Source organism: Osmerus eperlanus, chromosome 3 (genome assembly GCF_963692335.1).
Source record: "Osmerus eperlanus chromosome 3, fOsmEpe2.1, whole genome shotgun sequence".
In the NCBI taxonomy this organism is placed as follows: domain Eukaryota; kingdom Metazoa; phylum Chordata; class Actinopteri; order Osmeriformes; family Osmeridae; genus Osmerus; species Osmerus eperlanus.
In genome coordinates, this window is record NC_085020.1 from 2,636,219 (window position 1) to 2,651,198 (window position 14,980).

Sequence of the window (14,980 nt, forward strand, 5' to 3'; positions counted from 1 at the left end):
GGCTCTGATATCATCCTGAATGGGCATTTTTGATTGGACCATTTCCTTTACGTCATTTGCTTCTAACTTGAACCCAAACATTTCCCCGCGTTGAGAAGTTGTCTTCCTACTGCAGGATCCTGTGGTTAGCTAGCTAGCCAGCTAGTTTTGTAAAGATGTCGAACTCACAGAAAACTAACGGTAGATATTTGTGGTGGGCTCTTATGGGTCTTGGAATTCAGCCCGAAGTTGCGGCATCACACGGAGCCAGCAAAGGCAGTATCAAACACATAAATCTTGGACCGTGAGTCTTTTTGCGTAACTTCCAAAACTGCTAGCTAACGCTAGCTACTAGCTATCAATATGAAAATAAACGTTTTTACAGCAAGCTAGCTAGTATGCTGCTAGCTAACGTAGCTTAGCTAAAATAAAAGCTTTCAGAACCGACTCAGCGTTGGATATAGCAATTTACTAGCGTAGTTAATACTAGCCTATTGACAGCACTGTATAGTAGCTAGACTAAGTCAGTTCTGTTGTACTTAATTTGTATTTAGCATAGCTCTACGCTTTTCGCATTGCATTCACTCTGGATTTCAGATAATCTTAGGTTTTATTCGTACTTTCCTTTCCTTCCAGAAACATGTTTGACAGACCAAACAAGGATGCTTTCTGTATAGTAACCCATTTTCTATTGGAAAAACTTAACCCATCCCGTTTCCATGATTCATACAGGTATGTTCAATGTTGGCGTTTTACTGGTGTAGCCTATTCATAGGGTTAAATAAGACATACGTGCCCAACTTCGTTGTTTACGAAACAATGTTTTCCATAATAACATTATGACCTTTCATTTTAAAAGACATTGCTGGCCAATTATGGATCACAAAGCAGATGCGGAATTCCGTAAAATCACGTGTGCATGGCTGCGAGATATAACGGTAAGGATCAATCATTTGTACGCTTTTGGTGATATTTGATAAAGTTGGCAAGCACATTATTTAGCTTGTAAGACATCTCACCACATGCAAAGCTACAAGAAGAGAAGGGGTTCAAACATTGCAGACATTACTAGACAGATCTTACCACCAATAATGGCCATTTAAGTGAGCACTTCACAGTACATCATCCATCATGCCTGGGCCTGTTTGGTTGAGTTGGTTTCAAAATATGGAACACAAGTTTAGAAATCTGAACTGACTGATGACATTTTCTTTTGAATTTCCAAATAGAAAACACCCAATGTTTGTTGCAGCAAATCTGAGAGAAAAGTTGTCAGTATTTGTCTGTTTTGTTCCGATAATCTCACTTGTTCTATGACTTGGGGCTAAGCATCTCGTCTAATCACGTGAACAGGATGAAAATGGCAGCGCAGGTCCCAAAGTAGTAGCATCGCTGTTCCTCTCACCTGGTGGGCCCAAGTTCATCAACTTGATGCTCTGGTTAGCCAATCATGTTATGCTGCAGGACATGAAGACACTCTCCACAGGTACGATTAGCCCATGTGTTGTAACACACACACACACACACACACACACACACACACACACACACACACACACACACAGACATAGTCTGAAAACCACTATGCCAGGGGTCTCCAACCCTGTTCCTGAAGAGATACCTGCCTGTAGATTTTTTTCCTTTCCAACCACACTTATTTAACCTGATTCAACACTAGTCACCTGATCAATCAGCTCATTATTAAAATCAGGTGTGCTAGATTAGTGTTGGAGCATAAACCTACTGGGACCCAGGTAGCTCTCCAGGAACAGGGATGGAGAGTCCTGCTCTGCTCCCCATATCACAGTCTCCTGTCTGGGGTGGTTTTGCTGTGTCGGCAGACGGCACGTGGGTCCCGGAGGCGGCCTGGAGTCCAGCCTCCTGTCCTGAGACAGCGGAGAAGCGTCTGTGTCTGGTGAGGAGCAGGTTCCTCAGGGCCGCGTTGCACCAGGACCAGCTGCTGCAGGAGTACCAGAGACAGGCCCAGTGAGTCTGCAACTCCTCCCAGAGGAGGAGCCACAATGGAGACACACACACACACACAAGTGGACCGGCTCCTTGACTCTGACCACTGAAACACAGTTAGAATGATCCCCTTTTGATACATGGTTCCAATGTTAAAATAATTATATTTGAACATGGTTTAAACTGGAGTTGAGAGCATTAAACCCTGATTGGTCTCCCTCTCAGGTCCCAGGTGAAGTCTCTGAGAGACAGACGAGCCGAAGACGCCAAGTATGAAGATCTGCTGAAGTAAGACCAAGATGTTTCCTGATGCTCCTAGTTACAGTTGAGGTTTCTATCCTGCTGTCTGTCTGAGCCCCTCTCTGTCACCCAGGCTTCACAACCAGGACTCTGAACAGGACAGCACTGCTCTGGCTCAGAAGATCCAGAAGGTTCCCCTTCTTTTTACATTCACTTATATATACCAATACCATAGAGTATTGTCGTACTGCTTACATACCACTACTGGTACAGTTTAAACCTATACGTTTAAATCTCACCCTTTCACAGAGGGCCACTTGTTTAAGATCATTGTTCTATTGAAGTTCTGAGGTCCAGACTGGGTCTAGTTGACCAGTCAACCCTTCTAGTTGCTAGGTAGAGGCCAGAACCAGGCATAGCAAACTCCTCGACGGGGCGGTCTGCAGCAGTAGGGTCAGGGTTCGTATCTGTGGTCAGCTGATGTAGTTGTGTCCGGGCGGGCCAGGTGCGCTCCCTGTGGTCGAGGGTGGAGGCGGTGCTGTCGGCCCTGCAGCAGGAACGCCGTGTGGTGGAGAGCGTGCTCCGAGGAGAGGAGGGCCAGTACGTCCTGGACGGGAGAGACATGGACCTCCACATCCCCCCGGCCCTGCTGCGGAGAGTCGAGCACCTTCAGCTCCAAGTAAGGATGTGCTCTGTGTGTGTGTGTGTGTGTGTGTGTGGACACTGTGTGTGTGTGTGGACACTGTGTGTGTGGACACTGTATGTGTGTGTGTGTGTGTGTGTGTGGACACTGTGTGTGTGTGTGTGTGTGTGTGTGTGTGTGTGGACACTGTGTGTGTGTGGACACTATGTGTGTGGACACTGTATGTGTGTGTGTGTGTGTGGACACTGTGTGTGTGGACACTGTATGTGTGTGTGTGTGTGTGGACACTGTGTGTGTGTGTGGACACTGTGTGTGTGTGGACACTGTATGTGTGTGTGGACGCTCTATTTTTTCTAAGGGGTGTATGAAATGTATACGTAGTTAAAACTCAACAATTTTTTCGTGTACGTTTAGAATTAAGATGTGTGACACGATCACGCCTTATACAGGTCGTAACCCCGGTAACCCCGTATACGTAACCGTACGTGTTCAGTGTTGACGGGCTGCCTCGTGTGTTCCAGGGGGGCGAGGGAGGCGTGTACGAGGGGGGGCAGATGAACCTGCTGCGTACCCTGGAGCTGCTGACCCACGCCCTGCGCCTCCTGGGGGAGGAGTGGGCCCTGGCCTCCCGCCACGGCCCCGCCTCCCTCCTCCACCCCCGGGGCTTCCAGGAGAAGAGCCAGGAGATGGCCCGCTCCCTGGAGAGCCTGCGTCTCATGAGGTACGTCCTGACCACACTCACGGCACGGGGAACTACGGTCGTGTCCAGGCGTCTGAGACCGCCTCGGACCGTCTTATGAAGGATGAGGAGGCCAGGCGTTCCGTGACATCACAAGAAGCTCTTTGGAACGTTGTCAGATGGTGCTGGGATCACGTGGGTCATCAGGGTTTGGAGTCGTACCTGCAGACCACGAGTCACCTTGTTGCCTGTTACTGAGTGTCTCCATGTCTGTTCCCGCCACGGCACCTGCAGGAAGAAGATCTCCCGGGAGGAGGTTCCGGAGGTGAAGAGCGTCATCAGGATGTTGGAGGAGGACTGGGAGAGGCGCTGGGCCCAGACCCTGAAGCAGCACCCCCTCACCTCCTTCCTCAACGAGGACCCTGTGAGTACCTCACCACACCTGTCCTCTGAGATCACACGAGATCACACCTGTCCTCTGAGATCACACGAGATCACACCTGTCCTCTGAGATCACACCTGTCCTATGACGTTTTTGGGAAGATTTCCACAAGGTCTTCAAAGTCCACCTCTCTCGCTCCCCTCCTCTCTCTCTCTCTCTCTCTACCCCTCCTCTCTCTCTCTCCCCCCCCTCTCTTCAGGCCCTTAACTTCCTGTCCCCCATGGCTCCTCTGTGTTTTGAAGCGTCCTCTGAGTCCAGCTCCAGATGCAGCATCTTCTCCCAGTACCCTGCCAAGCTCCTCGGTGCGTGAGCACTCACTAACACCGTACACACTCTGACAGCTGGCGCACCAGTACGGACGTGTGTGTAGGGGTGTGGGTGGGTGTGTGGGTGTGTGTAGGGGTGTGGGTGGGTGTGTGGGTGTGTGTAGGGGTGTGGGTGGGTGTGTGGGTGTGTGTAGGGGTGTGGGTGGGTGTGTGGGTGTGTGTAGGGGTGTGGGTGGGTGTGTGGGTGTGTGTAGGGGTGTGGGTGGGTGTGTGGGTGTGTGTAGGGGTGTGGGTGGGTGTGTGGGTGTGTGTAGGGGTGTGGGTGGGTGTGTGGGTGTGTGTAGGGGTGAGGGGAGCTTTCAGATACACTCAGGAACACATTTTCAGAATTAGTCAAAAGTAGCCTTCCTTGAATATGTGTTACTGAACGTGAATCTGCTTACAGAATTTTCCGAAGAGGGACCCACAGACAAGGACTCGGATCCTCTCAGAGCTGTCGCCGTGGTTACCGCCGCCGACAGCAGGTATGGAAAGATAACCCCGTTTATTACTGTCTCAGTGTCGACCTCTAGTGGCATCCGTGTGTTGGTGCACCTTTTCACTGTCCCAATCAGAGAAACTAATCTAGGAACTCTGTTTTCTTGTGTGCAGGTCCGGTCCTCCCGCTGGGGGCAGGACGGCAGCTCCTCTCTCCCCCAGGGGGCGCTCTCCTCCCAGGACCACAACGCTCCTCACTCCAGCTGAACCCCCTCTGGCTGGCCTGGTCACCGTCCCAGCTCCTGCCCCTGCTCCTGCCCCTGCTCCTGCCCCTGCTCCTGCCCCTGCTCCTGCCCCTGCCCCTGCTCCTGCCCCTGCCCCTGCTCCTCAGAAGGTACAGGCATCTACTAACCTCATGCTCCCCATGAATCAAACCTTGATCTTCAAATTACAAGTAATTAGATGATGTGATTCCAAATGACAGCATATGGAAATATATTTCCATTAGTCAACAACACTTTTACTGGGAGGTGCATCTACAACAGACTGTGTAAAAGGCCTAGATCAGGTCTGGGACATGTGTTTGGGACATCTCCAGACTGTCTGGTACAGTTTAGGGGTTACTCATGTTTCCTGGTAACATGAATAGCAGATGGATGAAGTGAATCATCCTGTTACCCCCGACCTCTTCCCCCTCAGGTCAGCGTGTCGAAGCGCTCCCTACCTCATCCCCAGCTGTCGGCCGTGAAGAAGGCAGCTCAGATACTGGACTGGGAGTGTGACAACCTGGCAGACCAGGTACAGCTCTCTGCCTCCTGCCAAAGAGTGATGCTAAGGGAGTCAGGTGGCTGAGCGGTTAGGGAAGCAGGCTAGTAATCTGAAGGTTGCCAGTTCGATTCCCAGGCCGTGCCAAATGATTGTGTCCTTGGGCAAGGCACTTCACCCTACTTGCCTCTGGGGGAATGTCCCTGTACTTACTGTAAGTCGCTCTGGATAAGAGCGTCTGCCAGATGACTAAATGTAAGAAGTTTTAGATTAACTGTTCGTTTCATTGTATCCAAATTATGGTTTTAATCTGTAATCTTTCTGTGTGTGTGTCCATGTTAGTTCTCAGAGGCTGTGACCACCAGTCCTGTAGGGGGCGGTGTTGGGGTGGAGCTGGGCAGCTTACTCAGTACGCTGGCAGCAGACCCGTTCTCCAGCAGGAAGCAGCTGCCTCGCACCCCGGACAGCCTGAGTGAGTACAGCTGTTCACCATCATGTCAGATCATTATAATATTATTCCAAGACACAGGCCTGTAGGGGGTTTGGTGTTCGTGTGGAGGGGGTGATGAAGGTGTGGTTCTCCAGTCAGGGACGTGAAGTCGTGCTGGAGGAAGGCGGTGGAGGAGGGGGAGGCTCAGAAGGCCAGCAGACCTCAGCACGACAGCCTCCTCAACTACCTCAGCCCCCTCAGCGAGAGGCAGAAGGCCACCCCCAGCCCCCTCGTCCTGGCCCCGACCCCGGCCCCCCAGCACTGGGCCTCCCTTCCTCCCCCAGCCTCCAGCCTCTCCTCCAGCATGCAGCCTCTCCTCAGCCAGAACAGCCTGCTGCTGTTCAGCCTCGACAACGAGACCCTGCCAGAACCACCCTGCGGAAACAGCCTCCTCAGCTCCGAGGACGAGGAGGGGGAGGGGAAGGAGGAGGACGAGGAGGAGGGACAGCTTCTCCTCCCCCACATCCCCTCCCTGAGAGCAGGAGTGGAGCCGGTGTTGTTCGCCGCCCGGAAACACGTCGACAGACTTCAGCAGGCGTACGCTGAAGCGTCCTTCACAGACGCCGGGAAGAGGGCGCCAGAGGCCACGCCCTCGCCAGAGGCCACGCCCGGCGACAGACGGGACACCGGTGATTGGCTGATGGACACGCCAGGTGAGACTGCAACCACGGAAACCACAAACAAGGTTTTCTCCCTGGACCTGGAGGCTCTGGGCATCCCGTCGACCCCCAGGCAGGAGCCGTACTGCCTGCCCCTGCTGGTCACCTTCTCCCCCATAGACGACATGTAGCGCTTACAGAGCACCTTTTAAAGTCCTGAGAAAAACCATATTATCCAAACCCCAAACTGTCTCTAACCTTCTGGGGTTAGTTAATGCCATTGAAGTGTATGCAGTTTGATGCGTACAGTGTTTCATAATCGTGTGGTTTATTTGTCTTAACCTAATCTAACAAGGTCTATTTTCCTACTGAAAACAAAAACAAACTAAAAATGTGTATAAAGGTGACTGATGAAGCAATTGGTGAGATTGTCAAACAACGAATGTGTACATAGTTAATGAACTTAATAAAAGAATGTGAAGTTTCGAATTGTTTTTGCATTGTGAAATGAGAGAAGACCAGCAGTCAGTCTGTACTGAATGCCTTACCAACCTACTAGTCTGTAGTGAGGGCAGGGTAATCATTATTCAGGTTATAGATCTCCCAGACACACACCATGGTAAGCACGATGGCTGAAGATGAAAAGGAAAACATCACAATGAAATACTTATTTTTTGATTTTCACAACAATCTGTGTTCAGCTGCCTTATGAGGGAATCTTTGTGTATTTACAATTAAAGTGATTTTTTGCTTCCATCCATAACTTGAAAGCTCTATTTGGCTTTCACATGACATAACTGTCTTTAAACCTCAGCCCAAGTTTTAAAATGTCATGCTTACCAAAAGAGGCTATGAATATTTAATGACAAATCTTTTTCTTATTGGATATATGCCACATTGAAAAGATTCAAGTCTTGCCTTGCATATTTTGATTTGATAGTATACATTTCAGTTTTGACAACGTTTCTTTTTTGCAATCTACATGAATGACTAATAAATCTTAACATCTACAATAAAAAACAGTGCCACCAAATGACCAACAGGAGGCGCTGTGGTACAGAGGACATCCTTTAGGTAATACTGACTGAAGCGTAAACCTTTAACAGCAAAAAGTATCACAGACGAGATTCCTTTGTACCAAAAAAAACGCCAAACAGGTCCCTGATGTCGCTTACTGCCTAGTTTAATATAAGGAATGTTTTTGTTCATGAGCCAACACTGGTTTTAACATCCTGTTTTGTCCAGGTGAAGGAGACTGGAGGGTAAAACTAATAAACCGAATGAGGTAGCCTTAGTTTTACGAGAAAACAGATGGGTACAGGGGGACTAAAGAAATGGGCAAAAGCTTACTGCAACGATAATCATACGTTTCTAGGCAGTCCTGCTTCAGCCTGTCTCTGGGATGGACACCGGCTTTATTTCCCACGTCCTGAAATAACTTAATCAAAGGAAGAAAGTAAAATGGACATAGGTTATTCTGGTGTTATTTTCCCTGTTTCATGGCTTGATAAGTGCAGAGAAAGCAGCGCTATGGTTGTCTTCTCCTCCCGTGTCGGCTCGCAGGATTCCAGCCTAATTGGGCGGCCCAAGCTGTGTCTAATGCAGCCATACTCCAGTGGCGGCTGGGAAGCCCCCGCAGCCCCCGCAAGGCGGGGGGGCCCCCACTTCCTAAGGGCCCCGCCCTGCATATCAAAAAACAGACTGGGCCTATTAAAAAAAAATATATATATAAAAAACAAGGAAAACTCTTTGAGGGCGCTCATTGAGAGCCCCAAGTTTCAACTGCCAGGTAAAGGAATTCCATAATGTAGGCAACGTAACAGATCTAAATAGGCTAAATAGTCTCAAAATCCCTGAATCTGGCAACAATGGTTTTTGCGTATCTTACGTGCCTTTTGGGCCATTACGCCTATTGAACGCGCACATTTCAAAAATACTAATCATTAGGCTACGTTCTGATAGATGACGGTAGAGACATGAGTGAAAGAAAATATGCACGCGGTGCTCAAAAGCGCAGCAATAAACTGTTGTCTGAACAAGCTCGAGCAAAACACCCGAAGATTACACACTTATTTAGACCAGCCAGAGAAGAATATTATCAACATCTCCAGACGAAACAGTACCGCAGCCGCAGGTAGCTAGCAGCAGCATGTCTTCACCGGCAACCAACAATAAATATACTTTCTTAGCCTACTTATTGGCAAGAATAAATGTTTTCCTTTCCTCCATTGATTGTGTCTTATTTCGGCGATGCTATCCTTGGTGCTGAACTATCAGAAGACTAGTGCTGTCTTTGGTTTTGAACAATGACAAATGTGGCAGCCTGCGGAAACCCTTCACATCGTGAACATTTGGGTCTTTCTGGGTATTATACATATTTGGAAACTACAAACTATCCTGAATACAAATCTGTTTAAATAACTCAGATATCTTTATCACAACTGAAGTTACATAATTTTAAAGTTGACCTGTGTCAATAAAGTGATAAGCGAGAAAATTGCATTCCACTCCGTTTCATTCTAATTCTGTGGCGAATATGGAAAGGAAATCCTTTTGTTCGTAATCACGTTGTGAATGTAAATGTCAGTTTAAGTATAGGCTACATTAATAACTTCTCAGCAAGTTATTTTTAAGTTTAACAGCCTGACTTCATTGATCAGTTGTTTGGGGCTGCTGCAGCACTCAAAAGAGCAAGCAAACTGAGCATTTGATTTGAAATGGCTTGGAAATCTTGCTATAGCTGACATGTCCAAAAAACGTTGAAATTAACAGTTTTTCAGAAGCTATACTTTTTGTACATTACAATTAAGTTTACGGTGTTAACTATAGAAAACATCAAAAATCTAAATTTTGACAGAAAACAATTTTCGATCTTTTATGGCTTATAGCCAACAATGAGCGGCCGCGACATCCGACGGGTTTCTGCAGGACGCCACACAAATAGGCTGCTATTATGATTTTATTATTTTTAAACTTTTTTATTTCTCTCACATTGGTGAATATAGGCTATATTTAAAGGTAGACAGCAATGTATAAGATAGTATGGAGATACATTTTGAGTGGATTTAGGGGAGGGGCCTCGAGCTCCGACTTTGCGGGGGGGCCTCTGCAAAGTCCCGGCCGCCACTGCCATACACGTCATCTGAATGTTAGTGCTCTCTCATACCTGACCTCATTGTAACTCTCCTCCTGCTGAGAATGAGTCATACGAGGACAGAAGGGAACAGGAGGCAGACAAGTTGTTCCAGTTCCTGACCAGAGGCGTATAGATATGTTCAATAGTTCACTAGAATCTTAATGTTCAAGAAGACACATCACCCGTTTGTCTCACGTCTCCTTCACAGCTGGCGAAATATATTTTTTTGTAAACCAGAGAACATAATAATGTTTTTGACTTTTTCCTGGGCAATGCCTACCGCTTACCTTTGAATCTACACAGTGATTTGTGTTTGTCTGCGTCAATTACAAAGTCATTTCACATAAAAATGTTTGGCCTGACAATGCAGAACGGTTAATACGGTATTATATCTGAAGGCCTCAGGGATGAGGGAAAAACGTTTCAAATGATAACCATAACAAAATCACAACCCAAGGGTAATTTATTGCTGAGAGAGACACTTTCCTCAATTACAAAGAGCTCAATATTACAACGAGGCCAGGTTGCTTCGGTGAGCTCTTCCAGATGTCGGCTTAATTGCGCATTAATAATCTCACCGCCAGAAGGAAGATCATCAACGTTGTGACCGGACACAGAACTGGCTACTTCAGATAAGGAAAAGGAGAGTGGGGAAAAGAGCTAGCAGAGAAAGCCATCCATTTTCGACTTTTTCTGGCACCACTAACTCCCGCAGGCTCCATTTGAGACATGGGGGCAGGTGGTTAGATTTTTCTTGCGGTAAATTGCTTTGACGTTATTAGGAAGAAAAAATATTACAGTAGAGGAACTGCAAGGCATTTCCAGAGATGAGGTTGGTGGGAGGTTAATGTAGCAGACAAATGGCCCTATAAAAACGGAATTGAGATGAATAGCACCGATGACAAAATTAGATAACAGCTCCTGGAGGTCTCGCTTCCTCCCCGTCAAAGGACAACAAACCACTCAGTTCCTAGTGACATCTGTATGCCTTAAGTGTTGTTCAAAAAACACATTTTAATCGTCAGTTTAACATGAGGAGGCCATCCAAAGCGGTTTATGCTGGCAGACCGAGGAGTCCTCGGGGAAACCTTGTCTAGAGGACTTCCTGATTTAAAAAAGCACATATTTTGGTGTAAACATTTATTGGTTTTCAAACTGAAATAAAAATGACTTGCACCAGCATCGAACAGCCGTTCAGAATCCACAAATATTCTCGGAGAGAAATCATCAAGGAAAAAATATAGATATCATATATATTCAGCTGTATAAATGTGCAAACTGTCTTGTTGTTTTCCAGTGACCCAGAGGGTAAGGAGCTTCTGATGAAAGATTTGACACGGTTGGCCAGGAAGGAGGAGAGAAGAGAGAGAAGGAAAGGAGAGAAGAGAGAGCAGTGTGGGGGAGAGCAAAGAGAGAGCAGTGTGGGGGAGAGCAAAGAGAGAGCAGTGTTGGGGAGAGGAAAGAGAGAGCAGTGTTGGGGAGAGGAAAGAGAGAGCAGTGTTGGGGAGAGGAAAGAGAGAGCAGTGTGGGGGAGAGGAAAGAGAGAGCAGTGTGGGGGAGAGGAAAGAGAGAGCAGTGTGGGGGAGAGGAAAGAGAGAGCAGTGTGGGGGAGAGGAAAGAGAGAGCAGTGTGGGGGAGAGGAAAGAGAGAGCAGTGTGGGGGAGAGGAAAGAGAGAGCAGTGTGGGGGAGAGGAAAGAGAGAGCAGTGTGGGGGAGAGGAAAGAGAGAGCAGTGTGGGGGAGAGGAAAGAGAGAGCAGTGTGGGGGAGAGGAAAGAGAGAGCAGTGTGGGGGAGAGGAAAGAGAGAGCAGTGTGGGGGAGAGGAAAGAGAGAGCAGTGTTGGGGAGAGGAAAGAGAGAGCAGTGTTGGGGAGAGGAAAGAGAGAGCAGTGTGGGGGAGAGGAAAGAGAGAGCAGTGTTGGGGAGAGGAAAGAGAGAGCAGTGTTGGGGAGAGGAAAGAGAGAGCAGTGTGGGGGAGAGGAAAGAGAGAGCAGTGTTGGGAGAGGAAAGAGAGAGCAGTGTGGGGGAGAGAAGCCATCAAAAGCAGGATTGCTAAAAAAAATATGCGTCGGTGGAGGAGTGTCATTTTTTATTGACTTTTAAATTAAGTTTAAAAAAAACAGCAACAAAAAAAACAGGGGAAGTCAAACAAAGCCTTTTCTCTGCCCTCTCTGCCTGTGACCGACACATACCGTTCACTGTGAAAAGAGAACTGATTGAATTATTTAGCTACTATATAAATTATTTACAAGGTGCGGGTCTTTTTCATTGAACGGTGGACACTGGGGGTGTCTTCATCTTTGTGTTTCTTGCAGAATAAAGCAGTACACTCTTGACAAGGCACAACAAGAGACCTATAATGTAGCTGGGGGGGGGCAGGGTACCTGGCCACTCTGGGGCAAGTGGCTGGTGAGAGAGGGGCAATACTTGGCTGCCCTAGTGTGTGTGTGTGTGTGTGTGTGGTGGGGGGGGACTTTGGTGATGGTGGTGTGTGTGGGGGCGGGGGGGGAACAACTAGAAAACAAAATATTAAAAAATAAAAAGGATATTGATATGCTCAAGTCTGGTCTCGTAGGAGAGCTGATGGGTTTTCATATTTGGAACTTGGATCGTGCTTTTTAGATTCTCTCATCAGTTCGAGTGATGTTAACTTTTGTTCGTGTTTCTTTTCCGAATCGCGAGGACAGTTCCACAGACGACAAACTCCCCAGAGTCTCTACAAGTGTAAAAACAACCCTTTTACATCAAGCCAACGCAGCGAGGGAGGGGGCTGGGGGGCAGCTGGGTGTGACGGGGGGGGTGCTGGTGAGGGTGAAAGCCAGAGATCCTCCAGGCTGTCTGGTCGATGCAGCGCCAGAGAAGGCCTCCGAGAGAGCCCTCTCCAGACCCGGCCGCTGCCAGGGTCCTGGGCCGGGAGAGGCTGGCGGGGCCCTGGGCCACCTGGCTGGAGGGGGGCAGGCGGGGGAGAGGGGCAGGGTGTTTGGCGTGGTCCCTGGTCCTAGAGGACACTGCATGGTGGGCCCCGCTCCGGGTCCCCCCTGACTCCGGCTCGCCCCTCCTCATCCCCTCCGACAGGTCAGTCACCTCCAGGACTCACCCGCTCACTGGGGAGGAGGACAAAGTCACGTCAAACACTCCACACACACACATTCAGCTACATTGACTAAATGTTTTGTGTCTCACATTTACAAATGAGAGGTGTGTAGTGTGACAGGGGTGTGTGGTGGCTGAGCGGTGAGGGAATCGGGGTAGTAATCTGAAGGTTGCCATTTCGATTCCCGGCCGTGCCAAATGACATTGTGTCCTTGGGCAAGGCACTTCACCCTACTTGCCTCGGGGGGAATGTCCCTGTACTTACTGTAAGTCGCTCTGGATAAGAGCGTCTGCTAAATGACTAAATGTAAATGTGTAGTGTGACAGGGTGTGTAGTTAGGCTGGTCTCCTACACTGAGGTCGGTAGACAGGGCCTTCCTCGGTTGCTTCCTCCCCCGCCCGGCGACACCACCGTGCCTCATTCCCATTGGTCCCTGGAGCAGACACACACAAGAGGTCGAAGGTCACACACTGCCATCGTGTTCACAGAAGTTCAAAGTTCACAGGTGCTGCCGTCGTGTGTTCATATAAGGCCTTCCGAGTTTGTTTATTTGCATGGATTCATATGGGAAGACTGGCTTTCAGGACATGAAGGTTCCTCTACTAAAGCTGTCCCTGTGGGGTGTTCTGTGGTGACTCACCTGGTGGTTGGGGACCATGGGGGGGGCTTGGAGAAGGGGGGGACGGTCCTGGGGGTTGTACTGGAGGGGCTGTCCCAGCAGGGGGTACCGGGAATCTCCTGGGAAGATACAGAAACAGAACTCAGTGATCCAAGCTCAGCTGAAGTGGAGGAAGTGAGGGAGGTGGTGGGAGCTCACCTTGCCCTGGGAGGAAGGGCCGCGAGAACTGCGGCATCATGGGGACCGGGGCCAGGCCTGGACGGACGCTCTTCACATTGGTCAGGTGGGAGGGGGTGGGGGACTGGGCCGGGGAGGCGGAGGGGCTGCCGAGCTGGGGGCTGCTCTGTACGGGGACAGAAACGGAGAGGCTGTTAGGAAACGCCTGCATTTATCTGCTGAATGATTCCTCCTGGACAGCTGTGTGCGTGTGTGGTGTCTGACCTGGGAGGAGTCTAGGATGGCCAGCTCTGAGGGTTTCTGGCCTCTCTGCTGGTCCAGGCTGTAGTACTTGTTGTGTTTCCATTGGGGGGGCGAGTGTGGGCGTGGCTGCTGGCTAGGGGGCAGGGTCAGCTGCATCATCACCATACCGGCCCCTGGTGGCGGGGGCACGCCTGCACACACAACACACCAACGACAGTCAGCTGGGCTCCGGGTTAGAGCATTGGAATGCAGATCAATAGATCGCAGGTTCAAATCCACTTCTGTGCTGTATATGTTGTGTTGGATAAAAGGGTTTTTATCCTAATGGAGGTTATGAGAGAGAAACTGCAATCAGGGCTTGTAAAGGGTGCGTGTGTATATTCCAACTTCCCTTGTTTAATAAAAAAAAATTGAAAATGTTTATAATGTTATCATACTGACTTAAGCAAACAAACATTGTGCTTTGTTCTCTGTTGTGTTCAACAGGATTATCGGTGCGTTGGACACCAGTGCAATTAGCCTCTGTTTGTGTTTCATTACTGCTCACCTGAAAACTAAATCATGTCATCCTCCTAGACTCCTGCGTTCAAAATCTTTGTCGCTTAATTACACACCATCAGCCCAAAGCTCATTTCATATGTAGTGTGTTGCACTGGCAAGTGATTTAATTCTGTGTGTTTGTACAAAGAGTTTGTTTACGGGCTCGGAATTCCTGTGTGCCTGTGTTCCAAGGACAGTTCTGGTGTTGACGTTTAATCGTATCGGGAAAAACTTTCCTCCATCGAGCATCCAATTAAATGTGTTTGTGCAACAATGAAGGTTAGAGAAGGTTCTGGACCTCTGCTTGGCCCTTATTACTGGACAGCTCTAGCGCCTGTTTCTTCTCTGTAATTATTTTTCTGCGGGGATGAAGGTAAACTGTCTTGAATAAAGCTCTCGTCCTGGAGTGGCCAGGGCTCATGGATGAAAGCACTCCCCTGATGGTTTGGCCAATTCTGTTTTCTACCTCTAAATCCTCCCGAAAGAAACGATGCAGCCCTCAAATAACACAATGCCAAAGCCTTGTTCTTGTATGGAAGGACCGTTTTTTACATTTATTTGAAGTATACAGGCAACATTAGAAGCCCACCAACATTGTACTTACTAACCTTGAAGCCTGAAATCCAAA

General features: G+C 48.7%; 2 protein-coding genes across 11 annotated transcripts in view; one reads left to right on the forward strand and one right to left on the reverse strand.

Moving 5' to 3' along the window:
* The first annotated feature begins 22 nt into the window (after nucleotides 1–22).
* Nucleotides 23–7,025, forward strand: haus6 (HAUS augmin-like complex, subunit 6). 2 transcript variants are annotated; one of them, XM_062456457.1, is made up of 16 exons: nucleotides 23–283; nucleotides 616–711; nucleotides 839–917; nucleotides 1,333–1,465; nucleotides 1,821–1,965; nucleotides 2,170–2,232; nucleotides 2,318–2,375; nucleotides 2,690–2,863; nucleotides 3,349–3,548; nucleotides 3,801–3,930; nucleotides 4,148–4,250; nucleotides 4,660–4,738; nucleotides 4,866–5,085; nucleotides 5,391–5,489; nucleotides 5,799–5,928; nucleotides 6,042–7,025. In XM_062456457.1, exons 1-16 carry the CDS (start codon nucleotides 156–158, stop codon nucleotides 6,734–6,736), a joined length of 2,532 nt encoding a protein of 843 aa, XP_062312441.1. In that variant the 5' UTR covers nucleotides 23–155; the 3' UTR covers nucleotides 6,737–7,025. The 2 variants fall into 2 exon arrangements, with proteins under 2 accessions (XP_062312441.1, XP_062312442.1); XM_062456458.1 differs by having other exon boundaries at nucleotides 4,866–5,029; nucleotides 5,377–5,489.
* A 4,565-nt stretch (nucleotides 7,026–11,590) lies between these two features.
* LOC134017115 (R3H domain-containing protein 1-like) overlaps nucleotides 11,591–14,980 on the reverse strand; it is a 44,929-nt gene continuing 41,539 nt past the window's right edge. For 4 of the 9 annotated variants that reach the window (XM_062456445.1, XM_062456444.1, XM_062456443.1 and 1 more), the window contains 5 exons: nucleotides 13,834–14,003; nucleotides 13,591–13,735; nucleotides 13,414–13,511; nucleotides 13,126–13,206; nucleotides 11,592–12,783 (listed from right to left, as the gene is read on the reverse strand). In XM_062456445.1, coding sequence (XP_062312429.1) covers nucleotides 12,781–12,783; nucleotides 13,126–13,206; nucleotides 13,414–13,511; nucleotides 13,591–13,735; nucleotides 13,834–14,003 — 497 coding nt within the window. In that variant the 3' untranslated portion in view covers nucleotides 11,592–12,780. Of the gene's footprint in view, nucleotides 12,784–13,125; nucleotides 13,207–13,413; nucleotides 13,512–13,590; nucleotides 13,736–13,833; nucleotides 14,004–14,980 lie in introns of all 9 variants that reach the window. The other 5 variants (XM_062456446.1, XM_062456448.1, XM_062456449.1 and 2 more) reach the window with 3 other exon arrangements.

Bases quoted from the DNA above. Each gene is read 5' to 3' on its own strand.
- haus6 (XM_062456457.1), top strand. From the start codon at position 156: ATGTCGAACTCACAGAAAACTAACGGTAGATATTTGTGGTGGGCTCTT. The intron at 2,233-2,317 runs GTAAGACCAAGA...TCTGTCACCCAG, and splicing joins AAGTATGAAGATCTGCTGAA to GCTTCACAACCAGGACTCTG. The intron at 4,739-4,865 runs GTATGGAAAGAT...TCTTGTGTGCAG, and splicing joins GTTACCGCCGCCGACAGCAG to GTCCGGTCCTCCCGCTGGGG.